This window comes from Larus michahellis, chromosome 6, assembly GCF_964199755.1.
Source record: "Larus michahellis chromosome 6, bLarMic1.1, whole genome shotgun sequence".
Classification (NCBI taxonomy): Eukaryota; Metazoa; Chordata; class Aves; order Charadriiformes; family Laridae; genus Larus; species Larus michahellis.
Window position 1 is genome coordinate 52305842 of NC_133901.1, and position 25635 is coordinate 52331476.

The window sequence follows — 25635 nt, forward strand, 5'->3', positions numbered from 1 at the left end:
ACAGCTGGAGAGCCCTCTCCTATAATCAAATGCCAGGAGGAAGGGCTGAGATATCAGAGTCTCCTGAGTTACCGCCAGAACTTTCTGGAGGGGACATCTCCTGGTTCCATCTTCCAGCTGATTGAGAATCACTGCAACTGGAAAAGACAGCAAGGAAGCCTGAGTTGGAAGAGATGCTAAATTCCCTTCCACTGGCCATCAGCAAGAGCCATCCAGCCAAGACACATGCCATTGACTGTCAAACCCCATTAGACATTGGACAATGCACATTGAACGGCAATATCTACGACAAAGATGAGTGCATGACCCACTTCAGAGAGAGCTGATCCTTCCGTTTCCATCTAGGAGTGATTCTACGAGTGGACACTGTACCTTAGTAGCATGACTTAGGAGATACCTCTGTGCAAGTCATGGCTAAGGATGTATGGGAGGAACCCATGGCCCATGCACGGGAAGGTGACTCTCTGGTGGAAAGTCACTCTCTGAAGAGGGAGCAGGGAGCGGGACAGCAGCATGTGTATCCAGACCCCCAGGAAGAGTAAGGACTTTACTATTTGCATGTATTTGCTTCCTTTCTGGTGCCAGTGTTACTTTTAACCTCCCTACCTCTTTCCACAGCCTCTCCTGCAGTTGAATCAGCCTGTTAATATCGGCCTTGAAAGCTGCACAGTCAATTTCCCAAACCTCCACCAATCCTACTTGTATCTCAGGTCCACAGGCTAGAGCAGAGGGAGCAGACGCAAGAAAACAGGCATCAGCCTCTCTTCCCATATTTCATTTTCTGGACTGATGCATGACTATGCAGATCATTACCATATGAAAGCTGAAGCAAGAGGACATTCGCTGTAATCCAGGTGAAGAACAAGAGTTAGGGCTCGCACACGGGATATACTGCATCAGCTTATTGCATTTTTTGCACCTATTTTCTTTCTTTTTTTTTTTTTTTTTGTGGCTCACGTTATAGTCTCCGATTCCCTTGTCCTATTCCAGTGTCACTACATAATTGTATGCCTCGGCTCCTACAGTCATCACTTCTCACGGGCTGCAGTAAAAGGAAGATGCACGCGTCTTAAAGGTACTTCCTCAATAACAGGAAGTGGTCTTACCTTCCACATTTTTGACGAAACTCTTTAGCCGGGGGAAGAAAAAGGGAATCAGGCTGCTGTAAAGGGTCTAAAATTAGTTGTGCTTCCATGCCTGTGTTTCATATGAACCAGAAAGGGTGTATATTTTAGTAGGACCCTTTTCCAAATCATACATGAATGACAGAAATAACTATATTTCTCAAAGTGCAGGAGCTTCATTTCTCTACAGAGCACATTGTGCTTCTTCCTACAAGGTTTTCATGACATATAGCGTTAGATATCGAGTTAAGAAATAAAAGCTAGATACATATCCTTGTTCAGTTTTGTTTTATTAGCATAAGACGCTTTCTTAGCTGTTGAGAAAACACACTGTAGGCTGGTGAAGCTAGTACAAGGAACAAATTCTAGGGGAAATAAACCAAAACTCTCTCCCCCTTAACCAAAGCCCAAGTACTTGCACTTAATCACCTCTAAACAAAACAGACAAAATTCAGTTGTTTCTAGCTAAGGCGGAACATGCCAATTATGCTTAATTGGCCAAATCTGAAGACTTCTCTTATAAGCTGTCAATGAACCATTCTCCACAACTTTTATCATTATACAAAGTAGCTTCTTCATCCCCCACAAAACAAAGGAAACTATACACAAAAACCATCAGACTCAGCAATGAAACAGAAATCGAGCATAAGCACTGCTAGGTCTGTACTCATTGCCATTGTGCTAAGCAAAACATTTGTCCGTACATATGAAAGACATCAAACTCTACTGGCAAAGGCTAAAACAAACCTTGCTAGTTTTATGTAGAAAATATATAGGTTTATGTAGGTACAAAATTTTCATCTCCTGTGAATCAGGCTACATCATTTCACATGAAGTTGGTAAGAAAGTGACAAAAACCCATCAACTATGTTAAGAAAACGTCCTGCTTCTACCTTCATCCTGATTAGGACATTCACAGTTGCAGTGAAAATATTTAACATTTGTTCTAATCAGATTAAAAACAATACATAGGCTTCAAAGTTTATATTTTTATATGTTACCAGTATCACCTATTAAAAATAGGAAGGATATTAAAGATATGATTCGCTTATTGCTCGTGAAGCTATTTTCATTGAATAAGATAAGTGAATCTGTGATTATACTGTTTTGACCAGGAGAAAGCAAGCTAACAGAAACATGGATATTGATTCTAAGATTAATTAAGCAATCTTGGAAAAACAAACTTGTAACAAAGTTGACCTAGAGGGTTGTCTGCTAGTCTTTGCAAGATCAGTCATAATCAAATTTGTCTTGAAAGTCCAAACAGACTATGGGTCGCTCTGATGGAGAGGGTGGTTTCTTATTTTATCCATTTCTGAAAGTTCATTGACAAGAAGCATATGTAACAGGAAAGCATCATTAGCTTTACACGCCTCCAAACTCTCCTGGGTTTCTGCTCAAACAGCAACACTGTTGGGAATGCGATCTGGGGAAAGGTAGTAGTAAGGAAGCTTTTTGTTCTTGTTGCGCTCGGTGATGGCGTTGACGATTTCATCCAGATTCTTGCGGAATTTTGCCATAGCCTCTTTCACTGGCTTCTCCACAAAGTGTTCATCTGGGTACATGCCCAGAAACAGCTAATTGAAAAACATCAAGAAATTGCGCATTGAGAAAGCAAAGGCTATTCTGTTTCAACATTATGTCATTCAGCGGAACAACACCCAGAGCCTCACAAATGCTACTATTAAAATAGTACTATCAATATTTAAGCTAGCCTACATTGGCACTGCCAATGAAAGATGCTGTCCCATCCTCCCTCCACTGTAAGCTGCTTCATTTCATCCCTGCATCTTTCTGCAGTGCTGGTTCAAGTGTCTATGTGGCACCTCCTCCACCTGCTGGGAGCCAATCCACTGAAAAATAAGCACTTTTTTTCAGGCTAGCGGTCAGCCAGATCAGCTTCTCAAGCCAGCTATCTGCGTAGCCACACAAAGATTTGTGCTGCTAAAGAAAAGGACAGCATGGGAGGTGAATGAACAGCCAGGGATGAAAAATGAAGATGACTCCGTCTTTCAGTGACAGCTGAAGTTTCTGTTGACTTAAAACTCTTCTTCAAAGTTCAACCTGACAGTTGCTTTAGTCAGCTTGGACTTTAAGAGTGCCCTGAATACCAATATGCATGCTGGCATATTACCTACTTTAGGTAACTATTTCCCATGATACCACCCATACTACTAGCTTGTCAGCTGAAATCTGCTTCCTTCTTCAGAGAAGAAACTTCAGAAGTACTCTCTGTCCATCGTCTTCCATTTAAGGATTTCAAAACACATCCTCTAGACTAAGCCCTTGGGTGAGACAACCAAGTACCTACGACTTCATTTTACATGAGGGAAATGGCTATGGACCATGCTCGCAAAGCATCCTGTAGGCTTGTTTTGTTTGCTTTGCACGCCAGCCAGGCACAAGCCACAATCATAGTGCACGTGGCACTGGGGCAGATTTTGCAAAGGGACAGGACGTGGGGACACGGTGGTGTTGTAGTTTATCCACTAGCACTGCTGGGGCAAGAAGTGGAGAAAATCCTTGTGCCTGTGCAGCCCTCTTCCTCCCACACCAGTATGCTTACTCAGCAATGACATACTTGAGGTTAGAAACTTTCATTTTGGCTGAAACACAGCCTCAGAGTAAAAATATGACTTCTTTCTCAGAGCTGGTTTGTGTCTGGGCAAACTCACACCATGGATACATCTCCACAGAAAGGCAAACACCGTCCAGTCAAGCACAGAGCAGCACTATAATCTCATGAGTCTGTGCAGTCTTGCCATGGCCGTTGTGGTCTCACCTACATCTCCACCACCTAGAGAAGGGAGGTTGACTTACTTCATTGTCCTGGAATTGGCTCAAGGCCCAGACAGCTCCAAGATGCCAACAAGAACGGCCCCTGTCTGGCAGACTCTCGACAATTTGCTCGATGGTGACTGTCCCCTTTTCTGTTGGAGGAGGGCGGCGCATTGTTGGTGGGGCATTGGGAATCCAGGAACACCAGTCATACTGCTCAACAAAGCAAGACAGCACAGTGAAAAATTACAGTGGCCAGTATTTAGGAACACCACCAAGAAAATCAGGAGTCTTGACAGCAGGGAGTTTGCTTCTGTAATATGAGCCTCTCAGAAAGGGAAGATACTAACTAAAGGACAGAGAGATGCTCTAGAGAAGGAATGAAGGAGATAAGGAAAACTCCAACATCTTTCTCAGGATCTCACAAGGGAGAGAGTTGGGCTGCCTTAATGGGAGCAGTTATTCTGCTAACCACAGGCATGTGCCATACAGCCCACATTCACCAGCCAGGCTAAGGACTTCGCTATTTTATTAAACAAAGATCTCTTCTGACAATCTGAGGAGACCTTTGATAAAAACCATATAATTCATAACATCTCCTTTCTTCCAGTTGCTCTTTTCTGCAAAATTTCCTCAAAGAACATGCCCACAGTACTTTGGTCAGGCTGTAAGAGATGCAAAGATGCTGGTGCATCATGGACTATGGCATGTGGATGTGGCCATGGTGAACACCAGACTGGGAAATCAGAATCGCTTCTGGCCTACTTCAACGTTGTGGGATGGTGATGTCTCACTTTGCCTCAAATATGACCTTGAGTTTCGCCACCATCTGAGATGTTGCACTTATCATAGCCTTTTCCTTTCCGAGAACTTTTTCATTACCCTCACTCATTACCTCTGCCTTGCCTGAGGGAAAGTCCCCTTTCAGCTGTGTGCTATGCTTACGCCGTGCTCAATCTGTTCTCTCCAGGGCATAGCCATGTCCTCCTACCCTCAGCCCTCCCTCTCTGCCATTTTTTCCCATGGCTGAAGACCCTTTTGCTGATGGGCTGAATATCCTCTGCATGCCAGATTCCCCTTCTCATTCTCTGAAGGCCCTCTGCTGAACACTGGTAGCCTGGGCAACATTAAGATATGGTTTCTTAGTGGTACTTTAACAGACAGGATTTCCTGAGGGGAAGGCTGGGAGATGTCTCAATCACTTGTAATGACAGGTTAGAAGTGAACAGTCACGGAGTTCCCTGGTCATGGACGTGGCACAGGAATAGTATGGGTTCATTTGACATCTAGCTCTAGACCTGCTCCAGGGCTCCTGAGCTGCAGGGGTGGACAGAATGATCAATATGGAGAGCGATATGGGATGTGTTTGGAAATAATTACCATAGGAAAGATGGTCTCCCTGCTTATCTGTGAGATCATTCAGGCCTGAAGCCAGAACACGTGCCAAAAAAAATCTCATAGAACCATAGAATATCTCAAGTTGGAAGGGACCCATAATGATCATCAAATTCAACTCCGTGCTCCTCATAGGACTACCTAAAACTAAACTATATGACTAAGAGCATCTCTAGATGCTCCTTGAACTCTGACAGGCTTGGCACTGTGACGACTTCCCTGGGGAGCCTGTTCCAGTGACCAACCACCCACTCAGTGAAGGAGCTCTGTGCAATATAGGCTGACAAAGAGATTTGCTTCTGGCTGTGAAGTCTGCTTTCCAAAATGCCTTGATATTGGAAGAAACAGCATTTGAAAGGCAGGCTGTTACTATAGTTTCAGGGTGGATATATGTCAGAGTAAAGGCAGGCAGGGATAACACAGGCTATCAGCACATGACTCGTTAAACTTCACAGAGGAAGCTCAAGTTGCCAGTTGTCTCACAAACTCAAAAAACAAGCAGCAATGCCCTTCCCATGCACTGGGAATATTAAGCACATTGGTGCTTTTGAAAACTTGACCACACATGACCAAAGCCTTGATCCTCACATACGTTCCCCTTCAAATTTCTCTGTATGTCAGTGGGAGTTAAGTACCTAGGTATCACTGAGGATCTGGACTCGTGTCCCACTGACTTCAATGAGACTTTACCTTGTAGACGCTTGTCTGTGCTGCTGCAGCAAGTAGAAGTGGAGGTCCTGCAGACGTGCATGGCAGCTTTCAACCAGTTAACTCAGGACCCTTGGGAAATGCTCCATCAGGCCAGCTAGATTGCTCTACTGCTGGGACTGAGCTGCTGCAAACAGCCAGCTGCACCAACTCAAAGACAGATGGCGTCTGCAGGCAGCAAGTTCCCTAAGCCACATCTGAAAATGGGATGTATGCTGCTTCCGCGCAGGCATGCTGCCAAATTAGCACAGCCTACAACAGCAACCCACAGTAGCTACCCGGGACTGCACTCACAGCAAACGCAAAGCAAAGCCACCCAGCATAACTCACTGTGTTTCATTGCAGAATGTGCCACAGACTGCCAGCACGTACCCAGGCAGTTCACGTGGTGTCTGGAAGGCATGGTAGCTAGACTGTGCACCTGAACCCTTCTCCATTTCTAAAAGGGGTCTTAGCAAGCCATTTAAACGCTTAAAAACATTATTCCCCATAATAAAATCATTAAAACTGAAATATACAAGCTAGAACCCCCAAATTTGAGCTTTGGTACCTATTTAGGACTCAAAATACCTTTCTCGGCTTCCAAAAGAATTCTGTTTCCACGGCCTTCATGGGGATTTGAAGATGGGTCTGCAGTTATTTTGACCAGAAGGAGTAATGTAATGTCTATACATCTACTAAAAAACATTTCTCAGACCTTGCTCTGGTAGATACATCTCCCAGCCCAGAAAGAAGAACAGTCTTCCCAGAAATTCCTACCTGACCAAAATTCACAGCCGCATGCTGGGCCGATGTGGTGAATATTATCACCGTGAGATATTCTGCTAGCTTCTCTCGTGTCCTGATCGCCTTAGGAAATCCTAAACGAGGGAGAAGAAAAGCTTAAGTAACCCAGCTATGAAGTAACCCAGCTACCCAGCAGTAATCAGCTATTCAAAAGGCATGAGTTAGAGGACCATGCGGCAGTCACTGAAGAGCAGGGCGTTCTCTTTCTGAATCTTGCTGTGTGGTCTAACAGGAGTTACTCATCCTCTTTGTGTCTTGGCTGTGCAGCCACCAATCCAGATTGACCCTGCCTTACTTCATGCAGGTTTGTCAGCCATCACCACTGTTTGCACTGTATGTGGTGTTCCTTAAGGGAAAGGCAAATTATAATTACACCTTTAAAAAATACTATATCCCTGTCCTCTCACCCTACATACCCTGCAGTAAGGAACCCAGAGAGTCCACACGGCAGGGGCCTCAGATGCTCCCTTTTTCTTCAGTCTGCAGTGCAAGCAGGGAAGGTTCATGCCAAGGAGCAAATGACCATGTGCTTGTATTTATAAAGGTCCGAGGCTCAGCAATCAAGTGTACTGCGAGAAAAAGTGCAGGGAGAACTTATTTGCTGAAACGGGAAGTGAGGAAACAAGAAGTTCTGGAAGAGAAACAAGAGAATGAGGAACAGAAAAAGTTGCATCAAGCTGTCTTTGAAGTGGAATAATCAAACAGAGCTACATAAAGAAAGGAGGGAATAGTCAGGGACTAGGGAAATCTTTTGCTACCAAAGCATCCCCAAGCCTGTATCTCTCCTGTCCCCACTACATCACAGTCCTGTGCTCTAGTTCCTGTCCCAGCCCAATGTGACCACAGGTTCCAGGACACCTAGAGACGTGTCAGTACCCTGGGGCGAGCTGCCCATGCTCAGGCTGCCTGTGCCAGCTGCTTCACATCTCCACCACCAACCTGATGCAGTTGTGAACTCAACCTGGGAGTGGGAAGAGGCACATGGTAGCTCTGGCCATCCACTAAGCCCATAAAAGAGAGGGTACACCATCCCCTCCTGTGTCTTGCTACCCTAAGCACACTGTACCCATCTTTAAAGGGGCTTGGCATGCTCCCAGGCAGAGCAGCCCTCCCAGGGCAGGAACGGAGACTGGAGGGGGAGCCTTGGTTGCAAAAGCCTCCCCCATTTATCCTCCTTCCATTCTTTACAGACCCAGCAAAGTCCCCCTGCCCTCTGCCCCAGCCCTTGGAGTGGCAGCAGTGCAGACAGGGATGCTGCAGGCCTGGTAGGTTTCCCACCTGTAGCGGCAGTCCTGTCACCAGTGGTGCTTGTAGCATCCCACCCTAGCTGTAGCCCTGGAAAGGCTCAGTACTTGTCCCATATCAAGATGTTTAGGTCAAGCATGAAGTCCCTACTAGCAGGCCGTGTCTAAGCTTTTCCAAAGAGACAACTAGACAAGCAAAAATTACAGCAAGTAGGTGTCCCCCAATCCTTCGCTTGTCCATGCAGCTGGAGCCCAGAAGGCTGTTACACACTAGCACATACTGGTAATGAGTGGAAACATCACAGTTTTGCCTGGAGGTCTCACACACTAACATGTGAGCATGCAGTGCTGAAGCCATCTGCCTCAGATCACTGGCCAACAAGTGCTTCCAGATGTAAATCATTCAGGACAGTATGAAGAATCCCCATCCACCTGTATAAATTCCTGAAAACCTGCTTGGACAAAACATGAGTGGAAGAAAAAAAACACATTTAGGGAAAGGCAGGAGAGTGTTAACTCAGGTGGGAGAACAGAACCATGTTATGGGAGAGAGCGCTCACAGCCAAGTAATGGTTCACAAGAAACAAGAGAGAGCAAGAGGAGACAGAGCAAAGGAAAGTATTTCTTAGAAAGAATTATGAGTATCTTCTGCTGAAGAGAGCAGAACAGCTCAACGACACAGAAGCTGAACAAAAGCTGAACGGCAGCAAGATACTCCTGGAGAGGTTCTTACTTGTTGCAAGGTTTGGAGGAAAGGATTCAAGGGGGTCTCGTTGCTCCTTGTGATTCCTATCAGTCTGCGTGGTGGTTCTAACAGCACACACAGACAGCCCCTCCCCTAATGCTTAAGGCATGAGCAGAGATGATCAAAGGACCAATCCCCAGTGTACAGAGAGATTACATGAGTTGTCCAAGCTCATGGTGAGAATCTGTGGCAAAGGAGGAAGTCATCTCCTGAGGGAGGGAGGGCCTAATCCAGGGTCCAACCCATAAAACTGAGCATCTTTGGGCCAAGAAGAGAGAGGGTCTCCAACAGTTCAAGGCACGCTGCGCATGCAGCATTGCTGTCAGCAGGGACTCGACAAGCTTCAGGCCTGGCTAGGCCATGAGACCTTACCTGAGGTCTTCACACCCCTCATCCCATAAACGTAAATGTCTTTGACGAAGGCTTGGAGCTCCACATCCTCACACACCACCTCGTCGCTCTCATAGTAGATGTGAATCACATCCTCTGCAAAACTGCAGACATGGAAACAAATGAACAAGACAAAAAAAAAAAGAAAAAAGCAAGCCTGCCATTCCCTGAAGACCTTCTGACCTTGCAGAGGAGGCAGATGCTGCAGGGGGGACAAAAGAAGGGCAAGGTCTCAGCACCCTCCTACCTTCTTCCCACAAGCAGCAGGAACGCACAGAGGCAACTTTGATTCATTGCTGAATCACTTCCTCCCCCACCAAAAAAAATGCTGGACCACACTGCATCCCCTGAATAGTCCTGTGTGCTTTGTTCTCTTATTTGGGGCTTTGCTCCTGCCCATACCTCTGTCATCACAGCTTCACTCAATATGGACTCCCTCTGGCATATCCACATGACTCTCACACTAGGAACAAAGGTTCCTAAACTGTGATACCGGCACCATCCCCTGCACGTGGGATGCTCCTGAATACCATTCAAATAGTTGATCCCTTCCTACCGCACATCCTTTTCACAAAACCCAAGCGGCACACTCCCCAGTGGGGGTGGCCCAGGAAACTTCTCCTGGGGAGAAGACGTCTAGAGCTTTCTCCTGCATGCACTGCCTACAGCAGACATCTCCTCCCTGTTCAGTTCCTCTTCTCAAAATCCCTCTTTCTGTAAAAGCTTCCCGGGCTAACTCATCTCGGAAAGAAAGGCTCTTAAAACACTAAGATAACAAAAATTGTTCTGAAAGCAGTAAAAATAGGTGAGCCTGGTTTCCTGAAGATTTGCATTTCATGACTGAATGACTGGTTAACTGAGCTATGCTGAGATATTCTGTTAGCTCTGCAGGTACCTGTAATCTCTTGCTAAATATTTTGACAACAACCCATAGGGTGAAACATTTGACTGCGGAAGCTGACTGATGGGATTAAGAATTGTTACCCAATACAAATTTCTCCCCTAACAAGCTATAAATTTTTTGCAATTTGGAGACCTTTACAAATGAGTTAATGTGGTTTCTATTAACCAACCAAGTCAAGAGTTGTTATTGAGGCAAACGACTGCAAAAACACCACGAGTTTAAGTAATTTTGGCTTCCAGAGGAAGCCAAAGGAAAAGAAAAATCCTGCGACATGCAGAGATAAAGCTGCCCTGCACAAGCTCAGCCTCCACCACCTGGCACCTGTACCAAATGCATACAGAAGGTAATCTTCCTCTTACACAACAGCAGTATTTCAGACCCCCTTCTGTGCAAATATAAATTAGTATATAAAGCGTGGATGAGGCCTTTTGGGTTGGAATATCTTTGGGTTGGAATATCTGCAGTTAGACGAGAAATAAGAAGCTGAGTATTAGAGGAGGGTTTAAGAATTTGCCGTGTGAGCCTCATTGTTTCTACAGGGACAACCTTACCAGCTTTCTTAAGCCTAGGCCACCTACCACATGGGAAGCAATGCTGGGGATTGAAGTTATTTCATCAAAAGAGTGGAGACCAACACCCCTGCAGAGTGTAGGAGATGCGCGGTGACTAGACATGTGCATGACTGTGGGTTCATGGGTGAGGATACCACACGCTCAAAAAGGTACTGCCCACAGCATTTCTAACCCAAATTACACAGGAAGCATCTCTCAGCCAAGTCTGAGGCAGCGTAACATCTTCCTCCAGCTAGGTTAACACCCACAAACAGTCAAACTAAATGGAGTTGAGTCAGTACTATCTGGTATTTGAAAAGGCATATCTCAATCAGCAAAGAAAACATAGGAAAGAGAAGAGGGACAGAAAACTGGACTGCATCAAGAAAACAACCACAGAAAAGTTATAACTTCCTTTTCTCTCAAATGGGTGCTAACAATTGCAGGAAATATTGCAAGATAACCCCTTGCTAAAACATCGAGAAAACACGGGAGACAAAAATGTACCCAACATTTTAACCATTACACTTGCATTATAAACCCCCTACTTTGTGTACACAAAAGATCTGATTTTTAATGAACGTGCTTTTCAAAAGCCATGTGACCAGAAACAGCTGCATATTTAGTAAGCAATTTATGCCATGCAAAAATATGTTGTTTGTTAAATGGAATGCCACTGTAGAATAAAAACCATATGAATCATTCCATTCTGAGGCAGTGTCTCCTCTCTGAAAAGGAGCCGCATTTGTATGGTTGAACAGCCTTGCTGCACCTCTCCTGACTCAGAATTGCTGCCCTTCCTGACAAAACTTGGGCCTTGCAACTTCAAGGTATTTTAAGAAAGGCTTTGCTCAAAGCAGTTAATGCCTAATTTATTGAGTTTCAAAACACAACACTCATGCAAGCCAAGCTTACATTTCCACTCCACAAGAACCTTGATGAGCTCACGTGGCTGGCTCAGAAAGCTGGATTCTCTCTCTTGGTTTGTGCATAGCTAAAAAAAAAAAGCTAATTAAATTCCCTTTGCAGGGCTAAATTCCAACTCACTAAACTCTGTGAAATCCTATAGAAGAGCAGATGCTTATAAAGGAGGCTCTGAAATACAGAACGCAAGAAAACAGGGCTGAAAAAAAGCAGGAATTAACAGTCTTTCAAGGGGATGTGCTTGACTATATATTTTTCCCCAGTTGAGATGCACTGGATGGAAAAGGCACCGCGTGACCCAACATCCCAGGTGCTTTTCACAAGGCTGTGATGAAAAGCAGTGAGCAGCAGGAAAATGAAGTCGTGCCTCTCTGACCATGACTTTATTAGCCATTTCTAGAACTATGGTGTCTTACCTCTTTACAGCCTCCCAGACTTTAATGCCATCATCCCGGTAATAGTAATAAGGGATATCCTCTTTGCTGTCCATCCCTTTAGCTTTGATCTCCTCTGGGAAGCAGAGGGACTTGTAAGTCAGATCCTTCATTGCTTTCTGCACCATTTGCACATGTCCTCCTCCACCTGTAGCATTTGCCTGCAGGAAGAACGGCGAGACAAGAACAGTAGGAGATTATGTTCACTTTGTGCTGAGACTGGCTTTCCAAATTCGCAAGAGATGGTATTCAAAATGTTGGTGAATCTGTTTTTCAATGAGAAAACCACATCTCCACACAAACAAGTACAAAACCAGAGTTCTACTGCAACTGTGCACCTCAACTTCATAGATTTCACACCTCTCCCATGAATCACTGTTAATATTGGCATTTTCTCCATAGGTACAGCACCTGTTTATAATGGAATACAGTAATAAAGTACTGCAACACCGAAGTATCGAACCCAAAGCACTTTCTGCTAGCCCTATGCTCCAGAACCAGCGTGCGCGTGAGAAGGAAGGCAGCCAGCAATGTGTTGGAACAGGGCTTCTGCCAAACCACCCAGTGCGGCTACAGAGTTGTTTAGGAAAAAGTGTTTAGGGATGCAGGTTACCATTAGCCACCCTGGAATTTAAGCCAGGAGATCTATCCCTGCTGTGCGGTTACTGATGAGGGCTGGCCAGGATGTCAGTATAGGTTACGTTTGGAAAACACAGCGTGTCCACGACAAACAGCCCTGCAAAACTCTTTAGGTAATCACTGCACAAAACCTCCCAAATGTTGCTTTTCTAGCACATGATGCTGGTGGTGTAGCAGTGGTCAGCTTACACTGATTGTCCTCTGGCTGACTGTTCATCTACATTAGAACCAACAAATTCTGGAACTCCAGGATCCCCACTGGCAGGTCTCAGCCACACACTCATCCCCCATGCACGGGGTATGGACATTCTGGTTCTGTTCAAAGGGATGGGACTGCCTGCCAGGTCTCCACAGTCAGCAGTGGAGTATGGAAGACAAGGAACCTCTCTTTTCTCCTTGGGTGAAAAACTCTGGAGCATGGAAGCTGGTTTTGGTCTGGTGCCAGAGGTGTAAGGGGGACCGAGTCGTCCTGAAACACAGGTTCCCTCTTTGGCAGAACTTCTGAAACCTCCCCAGACTCCCCATTTGCTGCTAGCATGTTGTCATAAAGACCGCTGCATGACCACCTGTTGTGGTTCCTAGATGTAGCATGCCACTCCTGAGGGAGCCAAGGCGGGAAGAGCTGGGTCAAATACCAATGCAGTCAGATTTAGATGTTCGGATTTGACCTAAAAGCTGCACCGCAGCCCATGATATACAGCTATGTTTCACTGACTCAGATGAAGCTGAGTTTTGATCCTAGCAGATCTGCTGTTTATGGTAATTCAAGAAGACAGGCTGGAATCTACACCCACTATTTGTGGGCTTAGAAATCTATCTTATCTACACATCTTTCTCTGATGCAAATTTCTCTTTTGCAATCACAAATTCTTTTGCTCACTAGCCCATCCCAAAATGAATAACCGAGTGCTTAGAAGAAACTGGGGAGTTAACTGCATGTATAGATGTGCAGGGATGTACGTGCATATCATGTTACCTCGCACTCCTATATTCATACCCTAAAGCCACATCAGCTATGAGTAAATGAGATCCTGACTCTCTAATGACGAGAATTCAGTTTTGAATTGGCTACTTAGAGGTAAAAGATAAAACCTTTAGCACAACAAGGCATCAGTTCTGTGTGCCAGCTTCTCACGTGCTATTAGTTACGTTTGCCCTTTAGTAGAAAGGCCAAGAAACAAGGCAATCTGTGATGGTTAAAGGATGAAAACACATACGGAACCATGAAGAATAATGAAGATTTGCGAAGGGGATTACTTACCTTGTCAAAAAGGCCACATTCACAGATAAGCTGTTCTCGGGCTTTGGTATTGATGGCTATTGTGAACCGCATATGTGGCACCAAGAGCTGTGAAACAGGACAAACAATGAAAAAAAGCATTTTCTCTTTACACCAGCAACCAGGTGTAAAGTCTGGAGTCCTGGAAGTCCTGGTGGCTGAGCTGTATGTCGCCTTGCAGGGCAGCCAGCCAAACTATCTCAGCTGAGCTATCGCCAGGACTTCTTTCGGTTTGTCAAACTAATGTGACAACCTCCCTTCATGCAAGAACCAACCTTGAAGAGGGGATGTACAGCAGGCAGCTGCCGGAACATAGCTATGCTGAACACCTCTGAGACTAAGTGTGTCCGTAAGAGATGGGTGACTGTCTGGTGGATGTGAAAATCAGATGAGCGAACCCAAATTTTAGCTAGCAGCCAGTCACATGTGGCATCTGAAGGAAGGAATATGGGATTGTCTGGCCCAGGCTTTTGGCCAAGCTGAAAGACATAAAAAAGAACACAAAACCCCAAATCGTTCATGTTTAAGATGAGACAACAAGCAATGTGTCCTTTTAAAGACCCTGACAGTAAGCCCACCTGGATTGCAATGGGTACAATTTTATTCTCCAGATTCTTATACAGCAGACAGATGGGTGCAGCCAAGTACTGTATTGTGCACGGGTCTGTTTTGTTGGCATCCACACCATCCAGCAGCTCATAGTCCACAATGAAAATGTTTCCTTGCTAGAGTGAAAAAAAAAAAAAAAAAGCATGACGTGTTGATGTGTTTTAACGAAGTTGCAAGCATCAAGGCCTGTAACAAAGGTCGGTAAGTTTTGGCCAGAGGCTGGCTTGTTCCCTGTTGTTACGAGCGGCCACTGGCCCACCCTTGGTCATGATGGCTTAGGGACGATGCCACTGAGACAGCAAGCACCTCTATACAAACTCTGCTGAGTCTGATAGCAAGCCTTTCAGCAAAGAGCGACTACGACTACGTATTTGGCATTCATGCAGTGGCACTAAGATGCAAACAAGTTTCACACTGCCAGCTGAAGAGCCCCCGCGCTCATCATACAAACAAAAGCACCACCCTTGACAACCCTTTTTTAGCCTGTTTAACTCTGCACTTAACAACAGGGTAAGACCCTACCAGGAAAGGGAGAGGCACTTTTCCCCTCTGAGGCAGTCCTGTCAATCCCTAACCTTTCAGAGGAAACCACTGAAAAAGGACCCTTCAACTCCTGATGACACTTCTTTCACTGGACCTGGAGAAAGGCATGACCTGCAGCTCCAGGACAACAGGAGAACACAGTCAACAGAAGTGTGGCCAGTCTGCAGAGACAATGAGCTTTGCCATAACCAACAATACAGCCTAAAGACAGGATATGTGACTGAAGACATTTAGAAGAGGGTTTGGAGGTTAAAGGATATGAGAAGGAACAGATGAAGTCCAACCTCACTCAGAGCCGTACCTTCACTTCCTCCTCCAGGGTCAGGTTCCTCTCCAGACTGCATTCTACCATATCCATAGTCACGGGAAACTTCTTGGGTATCTCTGTGCATCTCCGGATCAGCACAGGATTGCATCCATTCAGGAACTGGTAGCCAAACATAAAATCTTCCTTCCAGTGCTGCATCACGTATTCTAAAGGAAAAACAAACCTGCAGCATCAATATCTGGACTGCATCAATATCTTACTGCATTGTAGGATTCCTCCTTTCCTCCCCACACTTTGTTATACTGCACTGCAACTTAACTAAAGAAAGTAGCAAGAAAAGGATTCAAAAGGTGCCACAGAATTTTAAGAAGAATTAAATTGATAATAATTTGTTTCTCCATGTACAGAAGCAATGAGGAGTAAAATATTCCACTCCTATGAAAAATGCTCTCTCTGTCTGCAGACCACCTTCTCAGGTCTTCCACAAAATTTTTAAATCTCACTCTTCAAATTCTCAGAGTGCGCAGTACAGAGGGATGAGTCAAAAAAATATGGCACAGGCAGGGGAAGGGAAATACAGAGCAACGTGGGTAGGGAAAGAGCAGCAATGGCTGGAGCAGTTCTCTTAGCTGGAGCTGGGTGAGGGACACCTGGGAAGGGTTTTGACTTTGACTCAGTAAAACTGCTCATTCGTTGTTTTGCTTGTTTAACTTTTTTTTTCCCCTCTGTTTATTTTTCAGTTGCTAATACAAGCTCGGATTATTATCTCGTCTTAATAAAACGCTAGTTTTGAGTACTCCATCTCTTTACTATTACAGATGTAGTACTACTGGATGTTTTCCACAATTGCGGCATTCTGCTTTATAACGTCATGTTGCCACTTCAGCCTATAATTTCAGAGTCAGAAAAAACATGATTAACGTTAAAAATCCCATTGGTGTCTTCAGGGGAAAAATTAAGCAAGTAAAGTTTTCCACAGTCACCTATTTTCACTCAAGTCAGAACTTTTTCTGAAAGCAGTTTATTTTTCTAGAAAGAGTGAAAGGATGAAAAAGATCGGCCTGAAGGAATGAAGTGATAATTAAAAAAAAAAAAAGTCTCAAAACTCATAAAGCTTACTAACAGAGTGGAAAAAAAGTTAAGTGTACTTAAAGTCGACATCTACATCATCTCTGTCAATTGCATACTGAGTCTGGAGCTGTATCTGAAATCTAGACCAAGCAAAAAATGACTCATCACCTTGGGCAGAACGGGATGACTGAAATATGCCTTGAACCACCTTCTCCATTAGCCCTGTTTCTGCCAAGGCTTGCAAATGAGCAGATTCAGAATTGCATTAATATAATGGAGACTGATGCTTACCGTTTAAAACTGACAGAATTGCAGCTTTCCTCATGAGTGTAGAAATGTTATCAATGAAATTAATTGTAGATTATATCTAATGCCTCTGTTCAAAATACTTTAGGAAGCAATCTTATTAAATGTAACAAATTGCTGTAATTAGCTTTTATTAGCTCTGGCCAGCTCGTGTGTTTTATTTTATATCCAAGACTGCAGAAATTACTCTCATTTCTGTTAACTGGTCCTTAGGCAGCCTGAAGAGGAACAAAACTTCAGAGCAGGAGGGAAAAGTATTTTCCTTTGCAGAGTCTGAACAGGCCGTTCACGCACATTGGAAGAACCACATGCTACCCAATTCATGGTATCTGTGTATCTATCATATCCAATAATACAGCAAAATAAAGTAAAATAATGTAACCACGGGCAATAGTAGAAGGTTGGGTCTGGCTCACAAAACAAAGGCTTCCCAGCCCTGCTTTACAGAAAGGACACCATGAACTTCAAAACCCATGTCTGTCTGCAATTCTTTTATGTAACTGCTAAGATTTCCATATTGAAAAGGGTTAACAAAAATAGTATTTTGTCTGTGACATCTTAATCTTAATACTACATCAATGGAGTTTTTAACAGTATGAACGATACTGCAGAAACTGAATAGCAGTGAATACAAAAGTGAAACTCTCGCTCTTAGGGAGGGATTTCTGTCTTCTAGTAAGAAGATGCAAGTACGAAATGACAAGCACAGCAGGACATTTAATGCAGTATGCACAGCTAATTCTGACACATTTTCAAAAAGAGATGACGTTTTGGATAAATGCCATAACTCTCACTTATTTCCAATTAAGAACCGCAGTTCCTTGCATTGTAGTCTGACAGCCCATCCTGGCTGCAGCAGGACCAGGTAAAGAATTTGCAGCTCCCAGGCCATTCCCAGCTCTTTGCAACCCATCCCCACATCTGCTGGCCCACCAGCATGCACTTTCATGCCTGAAACAAGTTCTGTCAAAATGACCCCTGTTGGGAACAATTTACCATTGAAAAGCATTTGAGCTGCCCCATGGCATCGACACAAATGGTCCAGGAGAACTGACTGAGGGGAGCTACAGGTGAGGTTCTGACAGCAGAACCAAGGCCGTGGTACCCTCCTTGTGTCAGGACAGGGTCAAGAAGCCAGGACTCTTAGCAGCAGGGCAACCAGGACTGAGCATATGGCCGGGATGTCAGGCAACAGCCTTTGATCTGATCTGTGTAAGTGGCCAGAGGAGTCACTTGCCTTTAGCGGCGAACATTTCCAAACGTGCCTCTTTGGAGATTTTCCACGTATTTAGATGGCTGAAGTGGGAGATACACGATCAAAGATTCAAAAATGCCTTACGAGCTCATGTGCTCTGAAAAGCGCTCCCACTAAGCTATCTCTACGTTTAGATGGGAAATACTTATGAAAATTTGTCCTATGTGACATGTCTGAAAATATGTTTCTAAAAGCCAAAAGGGACTATGATGCCCAAAATGGCCTGACCTCCAGTATAGCTCAGGATAGACAAGGTCACTGAGCAGTTCCCAGTAATTTTAAGTTTAGCTTTGCCTTTTGGTCTTGCGGGCTACTGGTGTGATCAGCAGTCCAAGATAACAGTTTATTTATGAAAAACCATGGGAGAGCAGAAGGGCAGGTCAGCCACTTCCATCCTAATCAGATATGTACGAGACAACTAGTCATTCTACGATGCAAACATGAGCAAATGCTGATAAACCCACCGGAAATTGTGTTGCTGATTCTGACAAAAATCCTCTCAAAGTCTGCAAAGTCACTCCAGGAGGACTGGAACATGTGCATGAAACGGTTGACATAAAGATTCTCCATCCTAAAAATAAAACAAAACAAATCTTCTCTGAAAAAAAATAATCTCCAGCTTCCTCAGTACCCTTCCCCATTCTTTTCCACCCTTTTATATACCTACATACAATAAATTTTTCAGTGGTGGAATGTAAGATTGGTCACCCTACAGAATTAAATTTGCAGGCTGTACCTTTACACAGAAGCCTGAAAGGCATCTCAAGGACCAGTCCCTGCTATTGCTTTTACTGACCTCCATTCTAGAGTTGTTAGCAGCAGCCTACAATAGCAGTGCTTTAAGAGCTATGACATATAAAAACCATAATCAGAAAAGCTTCACACATCGCCAGTAGTTAGCATCAGCTGAGAGTGCTAAGATCATTATTAGCGCCGGTTCAGAACGGGGTATGGTGACACAAAGAGATTGAGTGATTTGCACAAAGTCAGAACAAACACAAGCCAGGATCAGCCCAGCCAGTATTCCTAAACAGACAGCAGCTCCACTAAAGGACCTGTAGAGCCTCTGCCCTCCTTCAGAACTGCTCTGAGATTAGGAAACACTAGACACATGAACCAGTATGTACTGCTCTTCTCCTGGCCAGGGTCCTCTTCCTACCTGGGGCTATTAGCCTGATCAAACCAAGCAGTAGGCACAGTGCCAGGGATCTAGTCACAAACCTGATGTGGTTTGACCCACTGAATGCCAGGCATACATTCATTCTGAGATGTTTCAAAGATTACTTCCTAAAGGAAGCAATCTTTCACATTTCCTATCTTGGAACAAGCTTCCAAAGGACTTAATAAAAAAAAACCAAAACCTATTTTCCCCAAGAAATCGAGTACTTCTCAGATGTCTCTGGCACATACCGGAGACCAGAGCAAGGAAAAAAGGGTAGCATTGCTTGTAGAACTTAATCTGCCCAAATGCAACACTGGTGCAAAATATCTATGCAAGCCTGCGTTTCTGACACAGAGACTAGGGTAAGGGTTGCCGTTTGCTAGGTAGTGTAGGTCACATCAACACCAGAAACCTTTGGGATTATCACACATAATTACACATAATTAATCCTGTGAATTTACAGAATTATCCACTGCCAACTCTTTATCAACGATCTGGACGAGGGGTCCAAGGACCTATGGTCAAGGCCCCAGATTCTTTAAAACTTCTTAAAGCTTTATGAATCCACTGAATACTAAAGGGCTGCTTGAGGAATAAGATATTTCATGAGGTGAGAGGGGACCTCAACTTCTGGCTCGTATTAAAGATGAGAGATTTGGTTCTTTGGAAGTCTAAACACAGATACAAAGTTGAGGCAATACATGTGCCATTGGGTAAGCCTGGGGGTCAGGAAGCATCTGTCTGTCTTTTATACCATTATTCTAACTCCTTGTGTGACCCCACTGCCATTTCTCTGGTATAACAGCTAGTATCGCATTAAAAAGCTACAAAAGCACGCACTCTACAGCCTGTTCCATCATTCTCCTAACATCCTAGTTTGCATGAGATAGAAAGCTAGAGACCCCTGGTCTTCAAAGCTATTCAGCTGCCTTATTCTAATTAGCTCTGAAAAACCTAGGTCCACCAGGCCATATGTGCTGCAGAAACACACCCATCACCCTCTTCACATCTGCTGGAGATTTATTATGCTAAAAAAAAAAAAGAAAAAAGATCTGCTGATGTTACAAAGCATCAAAACCAGACCCTAGTATGGAGGAGAGAGGAGGGAGGGAGAAATCTACAGCAGGGCTAATACATCCAGAAAAAAAATACATGTTCTTCGAAGCTTCCAAATTAGAAAACAAGCAGGTAGATTCTTAGAACAAGCCATGGGATTTGACTCTGTGTTGGCAGTGAAATTCAGCTGTATAAACGTAACACCACAATGCTCTAACATGTAAGGTTTCAGTCACTGTCAGTTCCCCAGATGGACTCAGATAAGCAAGTATTCACTGCTATTAGAAGCTGCAAGTTTCTCAGTATGGCTGTTAAAGTCCCTAGTTCTTACCAGCGTATGCTTGATGACATAATCTCTGTCTGATCACCCAAATAACAGGAGGAACACCTTTCCAAAACATGAAGAGACCAGCATATTAACAGAATCACAGATGTAGAAATTGGGGGTGGACCAGTCTTTTCTCATCTCAGACTATCCAACCATCTGATAGTGTGGTGGGATATCTGAGATAATATGATGTGACCTGGGCACGTGAGACAGCTCAGAAGGGGACTCACAGGCCAGAGGTCCTGTTTGCCTCATTACCCTGTACTATTTCAAAGAGCTCTGCAGAATTCATTATTCAGGCTCATCCAGTGGCCAGGACTCCATTTTTTTTCAATGACATGACAGGTGCAAGTGGGTGCACAGTGACTTTGTTGCCCCAGGCAGATTACATTCAGATGTTAACTGGTGGGCTGCTCAAAACAACTTTTCTTCAGCAGGGTCTCAAGGGTGCATCGATACCATTTTCTTTCGGTATGTGACTGAAAGGCTTAATTACAGCAAACAGTCAGGGGAGAGAGGTATCTCCAGGGGGCGACTCCAAGAACTAAATCAAAAGCCTGTTAACAGGTGACAATAGTCCTTTTTCCTGTGGTTTTCCCAGTGCCTCCTCCATCTGCCTACAGTCAAAACGGCCTCTAATGAGAATGCAGAGGCTCAATCAGTTCCCACAACAAAATAATGATATTTAAAAAAACAAAAACACAAACCCCCTTCAATTATTTCCTACTTTAATTTACCGTGGATCCAGCTGGGAGAAAAGAATCCAATTTTGAGATTTCAATGAAACCTAAAAGGTGATCAGATCCTTACCCTGTCCCAAAAGAGATTTTGCAAAACTCCTAAAGTTCCACACACACTTACGCTTTAGAGTAGTTCAGGATGAAGTCAATTCCTTTCTCATTATCGAATTGGATGTCACGGGGCAGATCACTGTGAGAATGGGCGTCGATGCTCAGCGGAAAGCCTGGATGCCACTCCTTCCAGCTGAGAAAACGAGAAAGGCTGGATTAACCACATAACCTTACCAGCAGGAGAGCTGTGTCTACCTACAACTGCTTCTGTGACTCAACTCTGTAAAGTAAATTTGCAGCAGACTCATTTGGGCCAAAAATAGCGACTTATACCACACCAATACCCACCAGTACCCTACAGAATCCTGAAATGCAATGGAAGGCATCTACTTGGCCACCTACCTTCACAAAACTTGAACTAACTTAATATCTGTGATATGTCCAAACACTTGTCACACTTGGTTGAAATTGGCAGTAGCTTCAAATTTACTGGGAGGGGAGAGGACAGAGAGACAGACAGCTGCCCAATGCACACTCATTCTTGGAGCTACATTTTTGCAGAAATGAGATACAGCAGCTAAACGTACTCGGACATATATTTAGGTTCCTCCAAAAGGCAGATCTTCAAGACACAGAGGCAGTCTTGATTCCTACTGGTCATGGCACACATTCTCTGCCACGTATGTTCTTGCACTGTGCCCCATTTTTACTTCAAAACAAAAGAAGGCAATTTGTAAAGAATACCGTTTCAATGGTATTTCCAAATTGCCTGCCACACACAGACAGCATTGTGTGTTATCAGTTATGCATTGGAATTGTAAATAGCTATTTCCCTGGAATTACAAACGGTTTTGCCTTCCTTTTTGCATACGTAAATAAAATTTTGTGCCACTGCCACACCTCATTTCGAATTGTATTTCCTCTGCTCCATTTCCCATCTTTCTTAGTCAAATGATATCAACAACAGATACACCAAGCCTCCATCCATCAGTTCTAAATGGACCCTCTGTCCTTCTGATCCTTACTCTCACAATAAGGAGATGCAAGTGCAATAAACTTTTGTTATTTCAACAGAGAGTATGGCTCTAGGAAAAGGAAATGCCTAATGACTTCTGGAGTTACCCATTGATAAAAGACGGCATTTTCTCATTGTGACCTTGATTAGGAAAAAACATCTATGACAGTATAAAGATGGATATCACACTGTGTTCTGATAGCACATTGCAGTCCACTAAAACAGTGCCAGATCTTCCGCTACACCCCGGCGCAGGAAACAAGTAAAACTAGCTTGCTGCAGCAGCCAAGGAGCTCTGGTAAGAGCTGACACGTTCAGATCATGTTCCAAAACTGGAGTACGACTTGTAAAAGACAAATAAAATCTGCCTTCAAATTTTCCTTGAAAGCATAACTGTGTGCCAGAGGACCCACACAGAGACTGTACCACTGAATTCCCACTTAAGCCTTCCAGATAGGCTTATCTGGGACTCAAGTATCTCATAACGCCACTTGCACCAGGATGATCATCACTTAGAGTGAATTCCATCTAAGTAAAAAACATATATGGCCAACATGGTAACTTATACTTCCTCTTATTCATCAGTCCAGTAATTAGAGCAATATGATAATCTGAACATACTCTGCCAAACTCTGACCTGATGAGAACGGGCCCTGGGCCTTCTTGGGAGCTATGGGAAACTCACCGGTACGTTTTTTGACGGGTCTCGAGCTCTTTGCGTCTGTGCTGCTTGAGAATCTGGGTCTTGTCATCCCGGGGCAGCTTAGCTGTGAAAGAAGGAAAACAGGGTTATGAGGTTCCTCTACCTATCACTGCCCAGGTCTTGAGAAGGAGAGCAAAGTTTCCAAACCTTCAAACTTCTGGCCTACACCTTTACAAAGTTTCTGTGGAAAATGCTTACACGATCCAATGTAGTACCTCAAGTAGAAACACAGGTCCCCGTGGAAGAAGATAAGCTCCTAACTTGGTGCCTCCGAGGGGCAATTATCTCAAGCTAGGAACATCTGTCTCAACTGTATATAAAACCTGGCTTCCTAGTGTAGACACTTGCTGTACATCTCTAGTATTAAATGGTCTGAATAGAGTCATGGGGATTAATTTTACATTTCAGTACCTAAGGGAATTTTCATCAATAAGAGAAATCACAACATTGTTCCAGCTAATCTTCTCTCCTAAAAGACACCTCCAGGAAACATCTCCTATCATCTCTCCTTGATCTGTGCTCTCCCCTGTCAGCTTGGGGTGATAATTATATCCTCTTATCATGAGAACAGAAAGAAAAAACAGAAGCTTCATTACCAGACAACTTGCTCTTCTGACCATGTATTCACTACACCGTTAAATAACACAGAGACTTCCTTAGTGATCAGAGAAAGGGCAAGGTACGTGACTCAATTTACATACGCAAATGGGAAGGCAGATAAATCCAGCAGGATTTTCATCGAAATAGCTGTTTGGGGTTTGGAGTTGGAAATACCAGAGGTAACACAACTGATAACATAGGGCTAACAGTTTCCAGCTGGTTGTGTTCAAGTTACCCATAGGGTTTCACCTGCTTTCGTCTTTTACTTCACCAGACTGTGAAAGCCACGCAAAGCTGCTTTCCGTGGAAGTGTCACAGTTGTTATAAATCAAATTAGGAAAAAGGGAAAGTCCTTCTGGAGAGGAAAAATGAACTAACACATAGTTGTGATTATAGGACAAAAGGCTTCCAGTGCAAAATTCCTCAGCCAGGAGTAGCCAAAAACTTAATGGGAAGACAAACATTTATTTCCTACCACCTCATATATTGTTTCAGCTGTCTTAAGGCATTTGTGCTGCAGACCACTACAGCAGCCAACCCATCCTAGGAAGCACAGAGGGGAACAAGCAAACATCAGTGACAAATGTCTGCCCCAACCCTGACCACAGCAAGCAGGTAGTCAGAGACAGTTAAAACACAAGTTTCAGGTCCAACAGGCCACCCTGAACAAAGCACAGAAGTGCCGTAAGACTTCTCTCAGTTGGTCACCACTACTCGCCGCAATCATATCCATCTCACCCTGCCTTCTACTGGACTCGGCAGCATGCAAAGAGAAGGGGTGAAAAGTGAAGCTGCTGTTTCAAGTCAGTCCTTGCACCTGCTGAGCAGCCTACTTCGTGACTTTATTTCACTCTCAAGAAAACAAGACTATTTACAGGCAATTAATCATGGGCCACTTAGGGGCTTAGTATGAAACAAAGATGGGACACTAATTCAAATTAGACCAAAAGGGCTTCCAGCAATGGAGATGCTGAGCAGACAAAAATTTGGCGTTAGGGTCTGCCTTCAAATTCAAGACCAGTGTAACACGCCAGTGTAAGGACTCTTCCTTGCATGTGCTTCTCAAAATACACAACTCAACTGCCAGTGCCCAGCTCAACAAACTGCTCAGAAAGCAGTCCTAGTCAGCAGGGAAAGCCCATTCCCTAGGGTGCAGAAGGGGACTGGCAGTGGGTCTCCATGTGAGAGAGAAGACTGGGAGGTAAATGGGGAAAGGGGAAGGAGAGGTGAAAGAATTCTGGATGTTCTGCGGGAAATCAGGTTTCTTATGGCACTCACCTCTTCCATCTCGAAGGACAATCTCTTTTTCATCTGTAATCCAACGGTAACATGGGAACTCCAAATAGTCACCCACTGGCGTTTTTACAGTGATATACTTAAGGTACCAGTCATCCTGGTACCAGTATTTTCGTTTCTCAATTTTTATTAGCTGAATTTCTCCAAGGTCTTCTTCCACAGTCACATCATAGGAGTCAACCTACAGAGCAGAATACAATCAATGATTCACTGCACGTTCGGGAAGCACAACCAGCGCTATACAAGCGGACCTGGCCTTTCCTGATATGGCATGGGTACAACAGAAGTTTCCAGCTTCTAGTGGGTAAGAAAAGGAAGACCTATTATTGGACTGCAATGCAACAGAAAAGATGAATAAAAGAACAAACAAGAACATGCAAAACACCCCAGAAACAGAGGAACCTTTTTGTATGCAATCTAAAATGATATTACTCCTTGAAATGTTTGCAAGTCTGAGAAAAACGTGCACACCATGAAACCATTTACTGTTCTCCTAGCAACAGATGAAAGAGGTATGGCTAGGGCACACCTATTCATGCAGCTGGAGTGGAAAGATGATCATGAGATTAACACATTGGACGAGGAATCTGAAGACCTGTGTGTATTAGTCATATGTGCTTCAGACTGAGGACAGTACCCAGATCACCTTTATCCCCTTTGTCCTCTTCCTCCTGTGGCTGGTCTTCTTCAGTTCTCCATTTTTAACATGAGCTCAATAGTACCTTTTTGTT

General features: G+C 44.1%; 1 protein-coding gene across 1 annotated transcript in view; it reads right to left on the minus strand.

The window, feature by feature from the left end:
* Positions 1-1395: 1395 nt before the first annotated feature.
* The window catches only part of ALOX5 (arachidonate 5-lipoxygenase), a 31972-nt gene continuing 7732 nt past the window's right edge, over positions 1396-25635 (minus strand). The window contains exons 2-14 of the mRNA XM_074592185.1: positions 24887-25085; positions 22991-23072; positions 21361-21483; positions 18418-18524; positions 15355-15527; positions 14480-14626; positions 14177-14380; positions 13884-13970; positions 11966-12144; positions 9153-9274; positions 6765-6865; positions 3945-4115; positions 1396-2701 (exon numbers count right to left, since the gene is read on the minus strand). Coding sequence (XP_074448286.1) covers positions 2522-2701; positions 3945-4115; positions 6765-6865; positions 9153-9274; positions 11966-12144; positions 13884-13970; positions 14177-14380; positions 14480-14626; positions 15355-15527; positions 18418-18524; positions 21361-21483; positions 22991-23072; positions 24887-25085 — 1875 coding nt within the window. The 3' untranslated portion in view covers positions 1396-2521. The remainder of the gene's footprint in view (positions 2702-3944; positions 4116-6764; positions 6866-9152; positions 9275-11965; positions 12145-13883; positions 13971-14176; positions 14381-14479; positions 14627-15354; positions 15528-18417; positions 18525-21360; positions 21484-22990; positions 23073-24886; positions 25086-25635) is intronic.